The sequence below is a fragment of the Danaus plexippus genome, chromosome 10 (assembly GCF_018135715.1).
Source record: "Danaus plexippus chromosome 10, MEX_DaPlex, whole genome shotgun sequence".
Taxonomy (NCBI): domain Eukaryota; kingdom Metazoa; phylum Arthropoda; class Insecta; order Lepidoptera; family Nymphalidae; genus Danaus; species Danaus plexippus.
Window position 1 is genome coordinate 2,251,089 of NC_083543.1, and position 19,917 is coordinate 2,271,005.

The 19,917-nt window shown below is 30.2% G+C and overlaps 1 protein-coding gene across 2 annotated transcripts; it reads right to left on the reverse strand.

Moving 5' to 3' along the window:
* Positions 1 to 262: 262 nt before the first annotated feature.
* LOC116766638 (V-type proton ATPase 116 kDa subunit a 1-like) lies at positions 263 to 18,134 on the reverse strand. 2 transcript variants are annotated; one of them, XM_032656550.2, is made up of 14 exons: positions 18,047 to 18,134; positions 11,527 to 11,654; positions 6,638 to 6,805; positions 6,203 to 6,529; positions 5,629 to 5,805; positions 5,132 to 5,344; positions 4,820 to 4,970; positions 3,931 to 4,304; positions 3,741 to 3,850; positions 3,514 to 3,641; positions 3,025 to 3,242; positions 2,162 to 2,330; positions 1,670 to 1,841; positions 263 to 1,429 (listed from the first exon to the last, which is right to left on the reverse strand). In XM_032656550.2, exons 1-14 carry the CDS (start codon positions 18,105 to 18,107, stop codon positions 1,303 to 1,305), a joined length of 2,523 nt encoding a protein of 840 aa, XP_032512441.2. In that variant the 5' UTR covers positions 18,108 to 18,134; the 3' UTR covers positions 263 to 1,302. The 2 variants fall into 2 exon arrangements, with proteins under 2 accessions (XP_032512441.2, XP_032512442.2); XM_032656551.2 differs by lacking the exon at positions 18,047 to 18,134 and adding an exon at positions 14,621 to 14,775.
* Between the last annotated feature and the right edge of the window lie 1,783 nt (positions 18,135 to 19,917).

Here is a 19,917-nt window from a genome sequence, read left to right on the forward strand (position 1 = left end):
ATGTATAAAAATGAATGCATTAACGTATGATATGTTATTAAAATACGTTCAAAAGTATATGGTAGCTAAACTAAAACTATATTTGTTACTTTTGTATGTGAAGTATCCTGATTAATATTAAGGTAGTGTTACTATTGGTTAATCACGTACAGCCAGAAACGGAGGAGGTTCTATGTTATTTAATCCAAATAAAATTAATCACGTGGTGTTGCTATTTTTTCAATAGCATAATATGTAATTTATATAAAATGAAAACAACATAGAATAATAAAAGTTTATTAAGGAATGGTCAAGCATGTCTCACGATTGTACATTCAATGTATGTAAAAATGTATGATTCAATAAATTATTTGCTAATTTGCTACCTGATATTCGTTTTATTTCATATTGATATTATTTAAAGGCCACATTTCGGTCCAAACGTTTTCTATACATAATATATTGCTTAATATTAATTGTGACAATCTATATAGAAAGCGCTTTTGGCTTTGTTTTTGCTAATATAATATTTTTTTATCTGTTTTGTAAATCAAGTGCTCTGTTTTTTCACAATTATTGCTCGGCGAATGCTACGTGTTTTGTGAGTCTTGAGTTAAATCGACGGCTCAATAATAATAAAGTCCTGTGAACGATAATTTTTTTTGTTTCGGATATTTATGTGACGTATAGAGAATATCAAAGATTTAGATTAAGTTTCGACTGTTAAAGACTCGAGGTCTCCGTGGATATTATAACAACGAGACATTTGATAACGCGATATTTACATTACAACAATAAAACAAAAGAAATACAACAGATCTTTGGCTACAAACGAGTGATGACTATTCGAATAATACTTATATTAAGTTTAATTATTCGTATTATAATAAAAATAACATATCAATATAAGCGAAATATAAAATTTTACACATAATCCTTACATAGCATCCATCAGTAAAGTCACCGTGATATCTGTTACATATATCCTAGGAATAACAAAGAACACAATTAAAAACGAACACATGATTCCGTAGATTATATTTAAAATAACTTTTGTGTTATAAATACGGCTTGGAAACTCCATTACTTGAACTTTATAATACTTTATCCTAGTCGTAGTGTTTGATTTCTACTTATCTAATAGAAGGCACTGAAGTGTTAAAGTTATACCGAATGAGTTTTTTACAATATAAGAAGGCAATCTGTGGTTCAAGCGTTTTGTGATTCATTTTTTAATTTATAAGACGGCTCCGTGTGCCATATACGTCTCACTTCCAAGCAATGTTCATAGTCGAGTTGAATTTTGCTTGAATCAAGGTAATGTCACTCAGGTGGTCTACCGTTCGGCTTGGCTGGAACCTCTTCTTCATCATTTTCGAGAATGGCCGAAAAGGAGAACGGGAAAAACGAATATCCCTGCCCATCGTAGAATTTGCTCATGAACTCAACCCTGGCGAAAAATAATATTAAACTAAGACTGAATTTTTAGTTAGTGAGATTACAAATCTGAGATATTCATTTCATATGTTCTTTAGAGACAGAACGAAAATCGCAAAACGTAACTCAGGAACGTGAAGAATGTCGAATACTTGTATATATACAAGTTTTAACAAAGAGTTGATTACTGAAAATGGCTTACTGAATTAATTATCTGTTATGAGGATTGATATCAAAATAGCTTTGACCTCACCAATGTAACCGTAGGGTGTGCAAGAACGCCGATAGGCCTTCCATCAGAACAAGTATGGCGAGAGTGAAGAACGCCCACACCGCGAATATCACGTACAACATGATGGCATTGACTGGAGAACCACCACTAAGGCCCATGCGAAGAACGCGCTGCCACAGAACCGCTGATAGTTCTAAAGCATAAAATCAACTACCATCATAAAGATCTGTTTCACATCGCAAGCAATATCCGTATAAAACATTAAAATAAAAAGAGGTTTTATAATTTTCGTTACTTCATAATAAATGATTAATGTAGACAAACGTCTATAACCTATAGTAACCTATACCTCATATAAGCCAAAACAAAGATAAATTAATGCACGTATTTTATAAATATCTTGGAATCGATTTATACGTGTGTGATGCTGGCACAGTTAAAAATAGAAATAGTTGACTTGATTATGCATGTCATATGAGTATTTTAGATATGGCATATGAAATATAAACTAACGCGCATGCGCCAAAGACAGAGCCCACAGCCGTAGGTAGGAGGCTGTGTGTGAGACGGTTCCCAGCACATACTCTATGGTGTGAATCGCTTGAGTGATGAGAACTTCACTGAGACCGCCGTCGTCCTCACTCGGTTCAATCTCCCCACTCTCGACACCTTGCTGGGATTGCTGGCGGTGATAACTTAATTAATTTTATGAGATCTAATACTCTCGCGAGTATTAATTTAAATGAAACTAATATTTTCGGACAACTACGCGTTATTTTATTATTTTTAAAACTACATGCTCCGGACGTTTCGGTTACTTTGCAGCGGCGATGATAACGTGTAAACGAGATGTGTCTCGTAATAAAATACGCGTAGTCATCCGAAATATGTAAGTTTCATTTAATTTATTTAGCTCGTTTTTGTGCATAATTTTCACCTAAAGGTATTTTTTCTTTTTTGTATTGCTTATATCTTCTGTAGTGCAATGAATCTTGTGTTTTAATATGGTTTAAAAATGACAATGAAAATTACGATCAATCAATAAGAACGAAGAACGTCGCTGGTAAAAGCGTTTTGTTGTATAATGATCTATAAATTTCCTTCTTAGTATAACGACAACGATGAGGTCATATTATTTCTTTGAATTCAATCATAAACTATTATAATATATAAGCGAATGTTTTGTATCTGACATGACAACGGAATCTTTATTTTTTTTAATGACTTAAGCATTGTTAAGCTTATAAAATTAAAAAGAAAATCTTCAATAATTACTAATTGCAAAACTGTTTGGCAGCGAAGTGATATGTCACACGTTAAGTGAAAAAAAAAGCATTAAATTAGTTAACTTAATGTATACAAACATAACAAAATACCTTTTTTTTCTTAGCAGCGATTATTTGATAAACTGGTTTTCCGAAGAGCATAACTGGCACACATAAAAAGGCTATGGCTAGGAAGGCTTTTTGTATAGCGTCTTGACCATCGAACATAAAGGTCCGGCAAGGAGGAGCGGTTTCTGCTGGCTTCAGGAGCATCATGTTGATGAAGATGATTAACACTGACGGAGCACAGGATGTGCCCAGTGCTGGATCTGGTACAAAAATAAAATCAACCTTAAAAGAATTTTAATGTTTCATTGCTAGAAACCGTGCTGACAGAAAATAAGAAGAGTTGTCGTCAGGTAAACTTCTCGAGGAAAGTTTTATGCGTATAGATTTGTTTTTATAAATGTTAATGAAGTAAATTATATACGGATTTCGGTATAAATAATTTGAGGGTATGTCGGAAGGTGAACATATTCGGGTTATATTGAAGCATAGTTTTATTTATTGATAATTATTATATAATAATTTAAATAGTACCTGTCGCTATCGCCGAATACATGAACCATTTTATGAACATTAGTATACAGAGATACCAGAACAGTAGAAGCAAAAACAGTATTTGTGGTAAATACTGTAGCAGTATCAGTTCAGTTTTCTTAAAGAAGCTGCAATACAAAATATTTATATATAATTAAAAAAAAAATAATTTTAACGTAATATATATAACAATATTGAAATATATTCTTTAATAATTAAGTAATTACTTGAAGTTTACCACACTCAATGTTACCCCGAACGCCATATGGATGACACCAAAAATTATAGACAGTTTCATCTTGAAGGAGTTTAGGAATATTATATTGTTAGCTGCGAACTAAATGAAAATAAAAATGAGATTACTACAATATACTGAGTGCTTAAAGTATTTGTTCGTCAGAAGACCAGTTCTATCACCTGCCAAGCCGGATCTAAGCCGAGAGGGTACGGTGTCTGTGTGTAAGCTACAGCCGGGTCCAAATCAAAACTACTCCTGTTCGTCAACGTGTCCAGATCGTAAACATTCTTCCAACTGCTGCCGAATACGTTTAATGATTTCGAAAACAAATCATTGTATATCAGACCGGTGTATATAGAGAATATTCCCATCAACAGCATTATGTAGCGCCCACCGAAAAATATGTTCCATATTTCGTTGTCTGTTTTCTTTTTGGCGAAGTTTCTTTCGTTTATGACGAGCGTTGCGGCGAATATTGTTATAATGAGACCGTGGCCCATGTCGCCGAACATGACGGCGAAAAGGAACGGGAATGTTATGATCGTGTACAACGCTAGAAAATAATGGAAAATAAATATATATATTAACGATAATTGATGAAATGAAACATCTGTATACAATTTTATTTTAATTTCAGAAATGTGTAATTAATATATTTCAAATAGGTATATGACGCGAACTTTTTTTTTGCATCCCAAGATAGTTTGTCTTTCTATTATTTAGTTCAGTTTACGTAAACGAAAATATAGATATTTATGTTTTAAGTTTTAGTATTTAATTTCAGTTAATTATATATGTATACGTAATATTGACCGTCGTAAGTGGTATCCAACCTGCGGCCTTCTGTATACACCGCAGTCGCTTATTTGGTTAGCGATTATTTATTATTTATTTGTGATTTCAATCATAATTACATCGCTCAAATGTTTCCGACCTAATCATAGACATTCGAAGCGCTACTGTAAAATTTATAAGTGGTTTTGTATTGTAGCTAAATAGCAGACGATGAAGATAAGGAATGTTTTATAAACATTATAGTAATGCTTGATAATAATAATAATTTCTTACCTGGATTAACTTCCCTATAGCTAGCGATTCCATAGGAATCAATAAGAGTTTGGAAGCCACGTGTAAATTTATTGGTTCTGTTAAATGTCGGTGGGACTTCTCTGGTCGGTACATGATGTAGTATCGATGGAATCGGACTGCCGCTTGCTTTCTGATGACAAAAATAACCCATTTCACTAAAGTTTTTGCAAGAAAATAACGAAATTAATTGATTCTTTTATAGTGATAGATCAGAAAAATTGCCAAAATAGTAAGTAAGTAAGAAATAGTTTAGAACTATGGAGGTTAGCTATTTAATCGCCAAAAACATACCACACCATTGTCCAAGGCTTTCTGTAGGATGTGCAGGTCCTGTCGAGGGACCCAGCACTCAGCAATCAAGCATTTCTTCACAATGTCCATACTGAACATGTTCAAGGTGTGGTAAATCGCTTTCTCCTTCCGAACTGCCACCATCCAAGTGCTTATATCTCGCCCGATATTGGCTAGCACTAACCTTCTGTGCTGCTCCGTCTGTTCTAGTACCTACAAAATATATTTAACGATTATTTTGAATATAATCTTTTATCAGATTGAGATGTTAGACTTATTCATATTTTCAAACGCCCTTAGTTTTGCCGTTACTGGTTAACTATGGAGATTAATTTTATATGGAATTATTGGCATATATTAAATAAATATTCCAATGATTTGTTGCAATGCATAAATGTTAATGATACTTAAAATATGCTGTAATATATATTACTGTATCACCGGCACCCGCACGGTGAATCCATTGAATGCTGAGAGGTTTCAACTCTTAAACTAACCATCTCTAAATCTTTGATTCGGGATCCAATTCCTGCAATCATTTCCTGTTGTTCCTTGTAAGTAGCCGGACATGGGTACAGCGTTGCTTGGAAACCGTGACAGACTTTCTTCACTCTTAACTTAATTTGTTCTCCGTGAAAGAATACAACGAATACTGTCTTTTGCAGCTCATGTCCCTATAATGGAAAATTTTTATTTCATTTCTCTCATGTCATATTGTTTTTATTCAAAATTTTGACTATTATCATAGTTTTTTTGCATCACGTGACCTGTTATATCGAAAATGAGAATAATTTCAAATCATCTATTTGAACTTACAGTCTTGGAGAAAATTATGTACCGCTTTATAACTACCAACAAGGAAATCAATAAACATGCCAATGACCTTTTGGCATTTGCTTTTTACCTAAAACTTTAATAAGGTACCAGCCATTTAGTTTATCAATACATGTTATATTATTTAAAATGTGTTTGTTGCTTTTTGGTATGAATAAATATTTTTTTACTTATAGTAAACGTTGCGTAATGAACAAAGAAATTTCTTGAAGTAAGTTTTTAACATTTATTGCTTACTGTTACTGGATCTTTGAGTGGTTGATCAATTTGTGCCTGTTTAAAGAAAATATTCCCGTGCGATATTCTCCATAGCATTCTCTCAAACGAGGCAACCCTGGGAGTAGCCACGACACCTGCTATAAATCCTAAGTGGCCTATCGCCCCTTCGTTATTATATACTTGAACCGAAGCGGATATCTTTCTATGAGCGCTGTGATCTTGAAAAAACGTTTGCGTCTTCTCAATTAATAGTTTCAGTTCTATCAATGCAAGATAATCTGTCTTTAGATTTTGAGCGTTTCTCGTAATTTCTTGAATTTCCGACTCTATGTAGTCAATCCTTTCCTGAAACAGATTTGATTTCTGTCAAATTATTATTCAAATGTGTAGTTACAAAAATGTGGCAGAGAATGGTTATTCTGGATAGCACTATTTAAAATAAGCAAATATTACCTCTAGTATATTAATTTCTCTCGGCGTCAATACTCTTGGTGAATGTTTCGGAGGTGGTGGCGGTTCTGGTAGTTCACCGCTCACCCAACGCAACTTCCTCTCCATTTCACTGCATCGCCTCACCTCTGACACATAACGCCGTTGGAAATCATTAACGTGAGGGTTCAACTGTAAAAGTTTTAATTTTTTTTTATCTTACCATCGTTTAATATTTCCAAACTTCATGGTTCAAGTGCCCGGCATTTGAAAAATGGTGTGATAGTTCGAATAGTTCGGATCCGGTTATGTCAAATGACATAGTTGTTTTAGGTTTTATATTTTGATATTCAAAACAGGCCTTATGAATAATATCAAATTAATGCCATTTACAGAAAACGTGCGAATTTAATTTTGGTAAAAATATAATTATGTATTATGTAACAATAAATCGTATTACTCGCAAAGGGCGCACCTAAAGCCAAAAATAGACCGTCAATTGGTCATTCTCTGTATCTACGTAACTTTTATTGGATCCATTTATAGCTCGGGTCGTCATGCATCTAATCTATCAATATACAACTCATAATATTAAATGACTTTTACACGTTTTGTAGGCTACATTATGTTTTTTATTTTCTTTATATACGAATAGTTTTTCGTGTTATTATATAATTTAAATTCACCAGAGATACTTTAATTCGTTACGATTAAAGGAAGGATGAATGTCTCAACTTAATGGTGATATAGCGAAGACTAAGTACTTGCATCCGTACGCTTTGTCTTTCGTCTAGTAATTTAAGAGGAGTCTACGGTAGGATTAACGGATGTGCCAAGTAACAATATTAAATCTAAAAATACTTCATAATCCTAAAGGTTAGAGTTAGAGATACATAAACTAGAATTCCCGGGTAGCGTATATATAGAAACGATAACATTGAAAACATTTTTTGGGATAAAATCTTTGACTTTGAAATTTCTCTGGTAGTGGACATCGATATAGGCTTAGTCTGTGTTTAAATGGTTATTCAAAAACGGATGGTTTCTAAGTTTTTCATCTAAAAATATCTGTATATTTTCTATTGTCATACAATTTATTTAAATTAATTTAAAATCGATGTTTATTTGAAAATAAAAATTCGTCCCTAGTTGAGGTACGTATGTATTTCAGCCGTTTTGAAATAAATGAGCAATCAATATATGATTATTCTACATGATTACTTATTGTTTTGTTTTGTTTGTCACTCACAAACAATATAACGAATGATTAAATGCAACTTATATTCAATGAGGTGCGGTTGTTCTCATTTTCTCCTTTTATATAACATGTACAATGTAATTATTTTTAATTGAAACGGCAATGAGCAATGAGACACATTTTATCACGCTTACGTAACGAGATAAATGAAGTGTTTACTTGTATAATTCATTGTTCTGTCACTTCACTACGGATTACTTGCAATAACTAGGGTTACTGGGTTTTAATTTTTTATCTTTCGTATAAAGATTGCTTTGTTATCATTATTAATTGTGCCACAATCTTTACATAAATTTTCCCATGTTAGGAGACTGATGTAATAATTTTAGTATAAACTAGATTTACTACGCGGATTTTATTATTTTTCCGTCATTCTTGTCTGCCCGTGATCACGGTTGCTGAAAAGTAATCGAAACGTCGGGATTATGTAGTTTTAAAATAATAAAATCCGCGCAGTATATCCGAAAATATATTTATTTCATTAAATGAATAATACTCGCGAAAGTCTTAGATCTCATTATAAACTAGATTTTTTGAAAAAATGTTTTATCATACAACTTATATGATACTGATTTTTTGTACACATAATATAGGACAGTATTTTTATTGATACATAAAACCATCTTTAAATTAAAAGTACGTTAGAAACAAAAACCACAAATCAACCTAGTTTTGATTACGATTCAAACCATGCTAACTTCAGTTATAACTCTTTTTGATTGTTAAATAATATATTTTTAAACATTACAAACATTACAAACCACAATGTTTGGAATCCATTTAAATAATTCCGATCTCCATTACGTATAATTATGATTATAGATTAGACAGTAATGACGTCTTAATAGACGTTTAGTGAATTTCTGAACGTTATTAAAGGAACATTAAATATTGTTACAAGAACCTATGTTTATTTGTTTATTAATATATGGAAGTTAAGATGTATTTACAATATTTATTTTTTTAGATGTTGTTGCTTTCAGGTTATTTTATTCTCCGTTCAAGTTTTATAACTAAAAAATGCTACGTTTTACTTTATTGCTCTTGAGAATAACAAGTAAATTTTGAATATATTAAAAAAATATATGAAAATTTTTCTTTAGTTTTTGTTATTTAAGTTACACAATAAAATAGTTTAATTGAATAACAACATGAATGTTTTATTTTTTGCGAATACTATATAACAATGTGAACATTCATATATAAAGTACTTTCCAGCTCTTAGCTATAAAGGAAGGATTATTACACTCGGCTATGACATGAAATAGTTGGTACTGCATTAACTTATTAAAAACATGGACGCACACAGAGTGTGTTCTTTCTACGCATGTCATAATATATTTTGAATATGTATATCATAAATCGATTTTGTCATGACTTAAGGCGCTCCCTTTGCGTTATGATGGCACGCGAATTGGGGGAAAGTCCGCATAAATAATGGCCACTCAGTTGAAATATTTGGGAATCGGTATGATTTTCGTTTATATTACAAACCTTAAGATATGTGCAAAAAATATACTTCAACAATTAATATATTACAGACATTTAATAAATAATTGTATGGATAACATAGTCCTAAAAATGTTGTGCCTTCAAAGGTTTTGTATAAACATTTTCCTTCAACTGTCGCGGTCAAAATACTTCGCTTTGTTAAACGCCAACAATAAAATTTATTACTTCACGTCAATTAAGATATCGATTTCCTTTTGTTTCTCATATATTTATGAGATTTATATCATATATAATAAAGATTTAAATCGATAGTAGGATCATAACATTATTTTCAAGAAGTATAAAATAAGAATATTCTAATAAACTACATAATTACATTGTATTATATGTATGTATATCCAAGTTGTTTTTGAGGTGATAGAACCTAGATGTGGTCAAGTTACTAAAGCTCGAACATGGGCCGGCTCGACCGGGGAGGTACACCTCTCACGAGCGTGAAGTAGCCTTTAGTGGCTGCGTTTCGTCCGATGAGTAAGAGAGCCGGTTGCCCTTTCCCTATTCTCACCCTTTCCTGTCATTTCCTAATTCCCACTTCTCCCTTATTCTCAACAATCAAGGTTAGCAACACATCCGCAACATAGATGTTGCGGATGACCATGGGCGACAGTCACTACTGCCCATCAAGTAGGCAGTCTGCTCGTTTGCCACCTTTCACATAAAAAAAGTGATAATATTTTTGTCTTCTACGTTCATAAAACTTTTGATTCTAATTGGATATCTTTGGCCTATCATTTAAATTTTTTTAAGTGTAAATGAAGCTGAAGTTGGTAAAAGTATATCCCGGTTATAACTTTTCACTTTTGACTTTAAGACGTCTAAAACATAGGTGGGATAAAAACCAACTCAGGTAAGCAATCCCAATACTTTACTGGGCGCTTGAAAGGGGAAGCGTTAGTCATAAAACTCTTACTAATACATATGAGATTCGCAATGTTTGTTCGTTTGTTCATTCGCTAAACTTATATATAATTTCCGATGAAGAGGGTAATTTTTTTAATAATTTTGTCTAACTATAATTTTTCCTTGGTGTTTCAATAGAAGACACTGTGTGTAATAGCTATGTTTAAATAAATCAATAATAGACTTTGGCATATTTACCATATTTTAGCAATAGTGACTAGATGTAATGGACATATACGTTTCTATTTTCTGCTCAAATAATCTGTCTTAATCTGTTCAGCCAAAGGGTTCCCTCGTAAGTTTGGACTCATTCCAGAACTATCCCATTCTGTTATTGATGATTTGAAATAGATTTTCATTACCATGACTTTGTTTTAAAATAAACAATGATAAATCATCTGATGATGATTTCTATTTCAACTAAAATTTTATATAATTAATAATAAAATTTTATTAAAATGTATAAACATACATGTACATTCATAAATCATTTCTTAAAATCATTAAAGTCATATCAATTCATTGAAAACAAAACTCATTGGCTGAAATATTGATATCGGAATAATTTTATTACAGATTAAGTAGGGTAAATATTAATTTGTTTGCAAATGTTTTGTTTTTTATTTTGCGAATCTTTTAAGGTAGATTATCTTTTCAATGTATGAAAGAAAAGGATAGATGTAAATAGTTTATAAACAGTTGCTTACAACCGGTCTCCGCTGGTAGCTAATACTCTTAATTGTGTTAGATGATATTCTAACCTTGCGGCTCTACGATACTACATAATCATTCCATTTTAAATAAGGTGTCTCGTATAATAACATACAAACAAAAATACTGTAATATAAAGGATAAATTTCCTTGTACACTACTTGTGATTGTATGTTATAGAGATATTTGTTAAAATACGGTCTAAAAAATTTTGTTTGACGTCCGTTTGTCCTTCTGTTTCGCTTTATGCCTTAAAAAGAAATATCTTATTTGAACTCTTATAAAGGACATAAATTATCCCTCAAAATGCTGATGCATTAATGATTTAATGCTATAATATTTGTTTGTAGTAGACCTATTTTAGAGTAATAAAGTAATAAATTAAAATTAGTAATATTACTATAAATACTCAACTCAACTAATGACACCAAACTAAAGCATGAGATAATAAAATTAATTTGAATGAAGGTATACGAAAATGTTTTTAATTAATCATCATTGTTTCGTATAAAACATATTTTATTAAGCTCACGTCTCTGAACTGGGCTATTCCTGCTTCACCGAGCTCGTACATGGATACATAAGCTGCTTCTGGCTGAACGAACAGCTGGCATAGCACCATTTCCTCGCTTCTAAACATCGTGCTGTCAGGACCTGGACCTGCAAAAAAGTTACCATTACAGTACACGTATATATTAAATATTAATATACTTCAGTAACGATAAAGATCGTAAGCAATTGTTATGTAAGGTTACAATATCGCTGTATAAAAAAAAAACATAGTCAAAGAATATGTTAGTTTATATGTAAATTAATTTTCACATAAGCTAAAGAACAATTACAGTGTCAGTCACATTGACGAGTGAGGTTCAAGGTTGAGTTAGCTTTCGTAACGTTTTAATTTCGTTCCAGTACATTTTTATAAAACATATTGTTGAAAAAAATCAATATAAAATATCTTGCTCTGAATTATGCTTACGTTTATAACCAGAACATGTAACTCATTATTGGAATTTTTAAATTTCGCGTTGTTATCTTAAGTGAAAGTATTATACAGAGTAATGCATTAGTTTCTTGGTTGGAATACATAATAACTCACACGAGATGGTGCTTGGAATTCCAATGGATTTTTCCTTTAATATTTATAAGTAACAAAAAACGTAGTAAACTGATTCTAATATGTCAATCTATCTGACCTTCGATTTCATTGTTTAACAAAATTTTACATAATTTTTAGTAAATAATAAAAATGTTGAATAGGAGGAAACCGTGTCAAATCAGTTGGTATTTAAATACACCACATTATTTTAGTTTTCATACGCTGTCAATAGATTTTTCGTTAAGTAGGGTTAAAGGAATTTCGGAATTATAATAAAAATAAACGAAGAAAAAGAATTAGTCCCGAGAAACACCTAGTAAATCGAGGCTAAAACGGTTTTAACGACAGAGTGTACAATGTGAAAAAAATGTTAATACGTCAATAATAGTTACTACGATGAAAATAGTTGGTTTTGACAACGCGATTATTAGATGTGTCGAATTTTGAACATTCCATATAGATTTAAACTGTTTGTCAAGCTATACACTTCACCTACTGAGCACAGTTCTAATGATCAAAAACTATTTCGACAAATAACAGTCATTATAATCAAGGAACACCCACACCGTTTTATTTTAGTACTACATCATAGTCATCTTACTCGATGAAGATACTGAATGGGTGGTTATTTACTTATTTATGTTTAATTGTTCTTAAGGAATTCGAGATATGTAGCGACCGGGCGATGCGAATCTGGCAGCCCTGTGCACTACCCAGCCAGACTTGCATTGAGACGCCACGAAGCCATTTTTACACCTGGACATCTTCCAAATAGTACGAGTTATCGAAGACCATTTTATCGGTGTGACATTCCTCCTATCTTCTTGACGGAGATAACTGACTGACGGAGACTGTATTGATGCAGAATGAAGTATGCCTTATTTATTGAATCTTTTTTCAGATTTCAAAGACGTTAAAATTTTTGGTACATTATTTACACTATCAAATACTAACTAACAATTTGTGTTAATGGAATATTTTATGATTTATAGAATGGGTTTTGGCTAAAGCTTGGTCAATAACAATATTTTCATCAACCTTGTTATACATTGAACTTGAATACATGTCTGATTTATACATTTTTAAGTTTCTAGGCTTCATAATGAACGTGACAGCTATACAAATTTACGTGTTAGACATATCGTATTAATAATTAAATCTAATTTCAAAAATAAATAGACTATTATCGGGGAAGTTAATAGCTTTAACAAGAATAAGGACACTTGAAAAATTAAGTAAATAATATTTCATATTTATCTTGCGCTGAGACGATCAACATGACTGTTTTAACTAATACAAATTATCTTTATCACGCTTAAAAGTTCAGAGTTCATAAGATAAAGAACGAGTCCATACTTAATATTTTGACTATAACATAAATGTCTATAAAATATTAAATTATGTGATAGTACCAGGTTTCCGATTTAAAATTTCGTAGCTAATTTAGAAATATTACAAACATAAAAAAATTATATATAATTAGCTATTCCAATTTTATGGTTTTTCCCATTAAATAAATAGCAAAAATGGTGACTCTATTATAACGTTCATAAGGTTAATGGAGCAAGATGGTCTAAGATTATAATTTAGTTACAAATACATTAATCTGATAATGTCATGAAAAAACCTTTTAGCACTGCGAAATACATCATTGTTTCTTTAAAAATCACCATAAATTTCAGTATTTTATCATAAACGAACATTATTTTATGAGTTTCGTAAAGATTTACTTCAAGGTGATGTTTCCGATACAGTCCGTATAGCAACCAATAGTTGATAGCTGTTAACAGCCTTAAGATTAAAGTTGTTATTCAGAGTCAATGTTTAGAATTTCACACACAATACCAAACTTCGTTAGATAACCTTTCGAATGTGTTAGACAAGGAGTATGTCACCGCGTCTATTTCTGCTGTACTATTTTTATATTGTAAATATTTGACCGCCATTTGGATTGTTTATGGTCCTAGTTATTTGTAAAATATCATTAGTCTAATGTTGTTTACTTTCGTAGGCGTTACCTATTTCTTTGTTGAGAATTAGCACAGTAATTATGTTTGAAACATGCGTTTTATTTGAACAAATAAAACATAGAGATTTATTGTTAAGTTTTTTTTTTTTGTGTTTTACAATTTAATGTGCTTAGATTATAAAATATTATTTTAAACGCTATTGTTGTCAAGGCTGTTTAGTGAAAATTTTTGCCTTAGATAATATATTTTGATAAGGAAATTACTTATTTTTTTTGTCCAATATAAAATTCGTGTATTGTAGATTTTTATGTAAAAAAAATATATATTTTTTTACTGCAAAGGCACCGGGGAAGAGAAATTAAATTTAAAATTTGACTCATAGTTTTTATTCATACGTCTATCTAATAATTCATAAATGAATTGGCTAATGACCTCGTTGCAGTAAATTTTTTTGAACTTCGAACTTTCAAACCGAATCGATAACAAAGTTATCGTTCTATTAAACAATTATAGATTAGTTTGACATTTTACTTGTTAGATTAAAATTGTCGTCTTACCGTTGATAATAAATATATATATTTAACACAAACAGTCACTATACACTATATATTTAAACAGGCGGAACATGACGTGCACTCAAACGTACGAGCGGGCAGTTCGCTGTGCTTGTGCTAACTGGGCTTGGGAGCTCTTGGCGGTATTGTGTTGCCAGACACAACTGTCACTATACGATATACAGCTAGTTATAGTTAACATTACATTTTATTGTAATCTTGAAACTGCAAGCTTAGTGTGAGATTCAGCTGAAAGGCGTTTTGGATTTGAATATTTTTAATATTTCGAATTCTCGTGAAAAGTTAAGTGTTTATATTTAAACTGATAATTAAATCAATTATTTCTGATATTTCTATGTATGTTTAGTTCTTGTTCCTCATTGTTAAAGAGATTTTGATTCTCATTGTTAAAGAAATTAAAGAAATAGTTTCAAGGACAATATCCGTTAAAATGAGTTTAGAAAAAGTATTTCTAAGCGTAACTTCATACAGTTATTTTTTTTATGAGTTTTATATTTATAATTAACACCGTCACTTTAAACGTTTCTTATTCGTAAATCATCAGTGATACGAATATATTTTATGTATACATAGTAAATATAAAACAAAAGCTTCCTTGCTATGGTAACAAACGAAAGCTCTTTTGAAGTGTAATCGGTATTCTGACTACATTACAATATAAAATAAGCGTATAATAAATATTACATATTAATGTAAAAAAATGTTAATGTATTTTTGTTTGTTTTTTTTTTTATTATTTTTAACTGAAGCCTAAACTTATATTCTTAAATTCAAATTCTGACACTAAATTTGTAGTTTTATTTTGAACGTTGTAAATATGCGTATATAATGAATAAATATTTGCTGGGTGTCGCATAAAGAAGTAAGTTGCGACACTGTTGTTAAGTGAATTTAATTTAAGGATGTCAAATTGGATACGATTTTCAAAAATTTTGTTATATAAATGAAAATAACTAGACGTAAAAATTTAATTGAATTACAATACATAAGTCTATAATCAAATGAAGAAATTTTGCATAAATTCTTATAAGAATTTTCTTGTGTACTTCACTTCTACTGCTGCTTTACTTTTCGTAATTTATGTAAGAATTAATTTATATTTAATAGTACGATAGAAACGCGAGCCAGTAACAAACCTAATGCTATAAGTACCAATGTCCTGGCCTGTTTATTAACGGACCACATGCAGTTTAAAGTAGACGTATGCTTATGAGATACATATGTATAGGTAAACTATGCTGATGTATAAATTTATATAAAGGTGACTACTCAGTAATGAGTTCCTCATATATATGCAAAAGTAAAAATCTTTTTTATAAACATACAAGTTTTTCTAAGTGTTCATTATGAGAAGACTTTGAAGTATAATTTAAAATATTTTCTCCTCGTTACACATTTAATAACTGGTCTAATATGAGATTCGTAAGTAATAGATTTTTATTGAACTCAAAACTATTAACATTGTTACACTATTCGAAAGTTTATATTACATTGAAGATCACCTATTTATTATATGAATTAGAAAGGATTAGCTATCTAGTAATTTGCCCTTCGATTTACTAGGCAACAAATTTAGAAGTCAATAGATAAATTACATCATTAAATTCAAAGCTACTAACTGAGACGTAGCAGGTGTTTGTATAGAGGGCATAACGAACGATTTAATAGGCTGTTTCTTTTTAAGATAAACAATCAAAAATCGCTACGCCCACGATCTAACTACAAGTACAAGTTGGGATTTAGTTCAAATGTAACGTATTAATATGCTAACAAGTAAGGACATATTATGGCTAGTGTACGAAGAAGTACAGTCATGATGTATCAGTCTGCAGAGTACAACAAATATTGTAATAATTTTTTACTTTTTCATAGCGGTATTGATTTGTATGGAATAGTGGAAAGAATGTTTTACAATATTATATTAATATGAAGATTATTTTGTAGAAGGAGAGTATATATATTTTAATATATAATTAGTATTCTCAGGCTTCACTAGTTATAATAGTAGTAATTATTATTATTATGTTGTTTTTATGTAATTTTTACGTAAGTTTTTTAATATAAGTATTTTATTGTTCGCGTAGTCATGAAGTTCATGAACTCTTTAGGACGTTTTAAGGAGATAATCTGTATTGAAAAAATTTCTGACACCAACGGTTTAATGGACTTTATATAGGATAAGGACTTAACAATGAGTTATCAGAACACAATGCTGTCACCAAGTTCTTAACAAAGCACTTGTGTTTCTAGTTGATAATGTCGAACTAGGCCCATTCTGTTTTTCTTATGTACAGGACACTTTACGGTAAATAACCTGACATTCCACAACACCTCATATGAAATTTTATTTTATATTTATAAATTTGGTATTTATTAGCAAATATCACAGATTAAGAATATTTTGTTTTTGAAAAATGAGCACAGTACAGTCTACTGTAAAAAACGTGTTTTCTTTTGAAGATTATTCTCATTATAAGCGGTAATTATTCTATTTATAACGTAAAAATTCTAATGAAATGTAAGACTATCGCGAGTTCTATTCATTTGAATGAAACTTATAATTTCATCAATTATTATAACACCTTATTGGTCGTCGTTACTATTGTTAAAATTAAAACGAAATCAAAGAGAATATAACTATGTTTGAATTCTGGTATAAATATGACGTCTGGACGCACGACAGCGGACTGCAGAGTTCAGCGAGTGCAGATCATGAAGAATGTGATTATCAAGAACCTTCGAGAAATACAAGAACATTTAGAAGAATTGAAGTTTCATTTTAAAATATCTGGAACGTACTGAAACAAGTGACATTAGTGACGTCAGCGAGGCCGGCGTCCTGTGTTTAAAATAATGAATTTGTAATAAATCCTATATATATTATGTCGATTAATCATATCACATTCACAGTCCATAAACGAAACGTCGTGGTAAATTAAAATTATTTTATATGTTTGTTCAGACTTAGCGATATCTAAGTATATAATTTGTTAAATTTCTTTATTTTTCATGTATGATTTATTAATTATAATTTAAATTATTTTGATGTAGTGAATCTTTTGTCCGTAGGCGGAATTCTGCTGGTGCTATTACGCTCCAGTTAGCATCGACCCCCGCAGTTAAACTGGCTTCGCTAAATTCAGTACATTTATAACGGTTATTTGTAAAGAGTTCAGGTCTACACGTGATGGTTACAAAAAATTACATAGCAATTTAATGAATCTGTAACGTATAGAAATAAAAGTTTTTGGTCGTACTCGAATTTTAGTACTATTCTTTACAAAAAAAAAATAAAAATTTTACTCTTTCAAGTAATACAGCTAGTTGGAAGAGAATGGACAAATAACAAGGATATTTGTTATTCAACTTTAACCTGTTTGTAATAGAATTTAAATTTATTTGACATACCAAGATCATCTATTGAATTCGTTGTTGCTTCGTACATTTCCTCCACAGTGTCGTCTTCCATATTTGATAACTTTAATGAAACAAATTTATCAAAACGTTTCAAACGAACACGTCTCTTGCAATGATGCTCTTGATCTAGTAAGGTTTAATAGAGCATTGGTGTTGGAAAATCCTATTGATTAGATAATTAGATACTTATAATAAGTATTCATATAGAAATATTCCTTTGACAAGAGGTATAATTAAAAAATTACCTTGTTTACTCACGTGTTAAATATTAATCAACTGAGGAACATATTCTATAACTTATGCGCCTGTCATTTAGATTTATTTTGAATTTAAATTTTATTTATCTAGTATCAATGAAAATATATAAAGCTTTATAAATAGAATTGATACCAAAATTGCATTTTAAATTTTGTTAGACTGTATTGCTGCTTGTTCAGATACTAATAATGAAATTTTTATTAATAATCGTATTGTAAATTGTAATAATAGGAATTTTGTAATGAAAAAAGATTTTTTTTATTTCTATATATCATTTTCGATTTTTTCCTTATGGCGGATAAAATTTTTTTACTTAAAACAATTTAAAACTCGGTCAACTGTAAAAGGTTTTCAATTAGGTATATCATACAAAATGAAATGAAAGGAAATATTATGAAGAAAATGTAAGCGATTGGGGAAGAAGTATGACATAGGTTGTTATCAAAAAGCTTATATAAAAATTTGTGCAAGTACAATGATATTTACGTCGATATAATATGATATGATACGATATGATACGATCACGTGCAATTCATTTGATTAAAGAATAATGTCAAACGTCTTGAGTTCCGTCTACTACAATAGTAAATAAGGAAATGTGTCTGTCCGTGTCCCAAATTCATATCTAGGGTTGTCTAGCTTCTATATTCAGATATAGTTTTATTATAAATTATTGCAAATATTTTTATTTGTAATGAAATTGAGAATGAAATTTGTCATATTTAATGACGAAGCAATATGTATAATTCTTTTTAATTTTCTATGGAGTTTGTTTTGTAATGTTTCCTGTAATTAATTATACTATAACTATAATTAAATTTATAATTTTTAAATCAAAATTATAAAATAAATAAGGAAATAATTATATTAATAATCTCACTATTCAAAGTAACATTTAATTATAATAGCTTACTAGAAAGTTCTGCAACTTTGATTACAGTGTATTAAAGTTTTTTTATTCGACTATAAGTTGCTATATGTTAGAATTATTTACAAACAAACATTTTATCTAAAATTATTCTTCATATATAATCTTTAACTTATAACCATTGTACAATATTTTTAAATGATCTATATAAATGCAAAATTTACAGGTTAGTTTTAAAATGGACGAATTAGTATAATTATGTGCTTATTATCTAATACAATAGAGTTAAACTTGAAATACTTCAAAAAAGCGCTATCAAGTATTAGCAATTGTTATATAACTGCCATCTATCGGTAAAGAATGGAACTTCAGAGGACTTCGCTTGCCTGTTTTATGCCTTAACCAAATAACATAACGTCTTACTTGTCATTGATAGATGGAAGACTTATTATAAATAGTAAATAAAATATTTTTTTTAATGTTGCCTCTTGTTCTAAAATACAGATTCATATATTACCGGTAAAATGAAGAAGGCAGCAGTGACAACTTTGATAATTTATTAAAAAAATAAAATATACGCAATTGTCTAATATTAAATATATATATATTTACGAGTTTCTTTTATCTAAGCTATAAAATCTTTAAAACTTCATGTCAAAATTGTTTAGAAACAAAAAAAAATTAAGATGAATATATCTGAGACTAAAATCATGTTGACATTAAAAATGTTTGGTCA

What these genes read in the sequence shown, in the direction of transcription:
- LOC116766638 (XM_032656550.2), bottom strand. Translation starts at nt 18,107, where the DNA reads ATGGAAGACGACACTGTGGAGGAAATGTACGAAGCAACAACGAATTCA. An exon ending in CACTCAAAGATCCAGTAACA is followed by an intron (nt 5,806 to 6,202) that starts GTAAGCAATAAA and finishes TTTCCATTATAG; the next exon opens with GGACATGAGCTGCAAAAGAC. An exon ending in TCGCTGCTAAGAAAAAAAAG is followed by an intron (nt 2,331 to 3,024) that starts GTATTTTGTTAT and finishes TATCACCGCCAG; the next exon opens with CAATCCCAGCAAGGTGTCGA.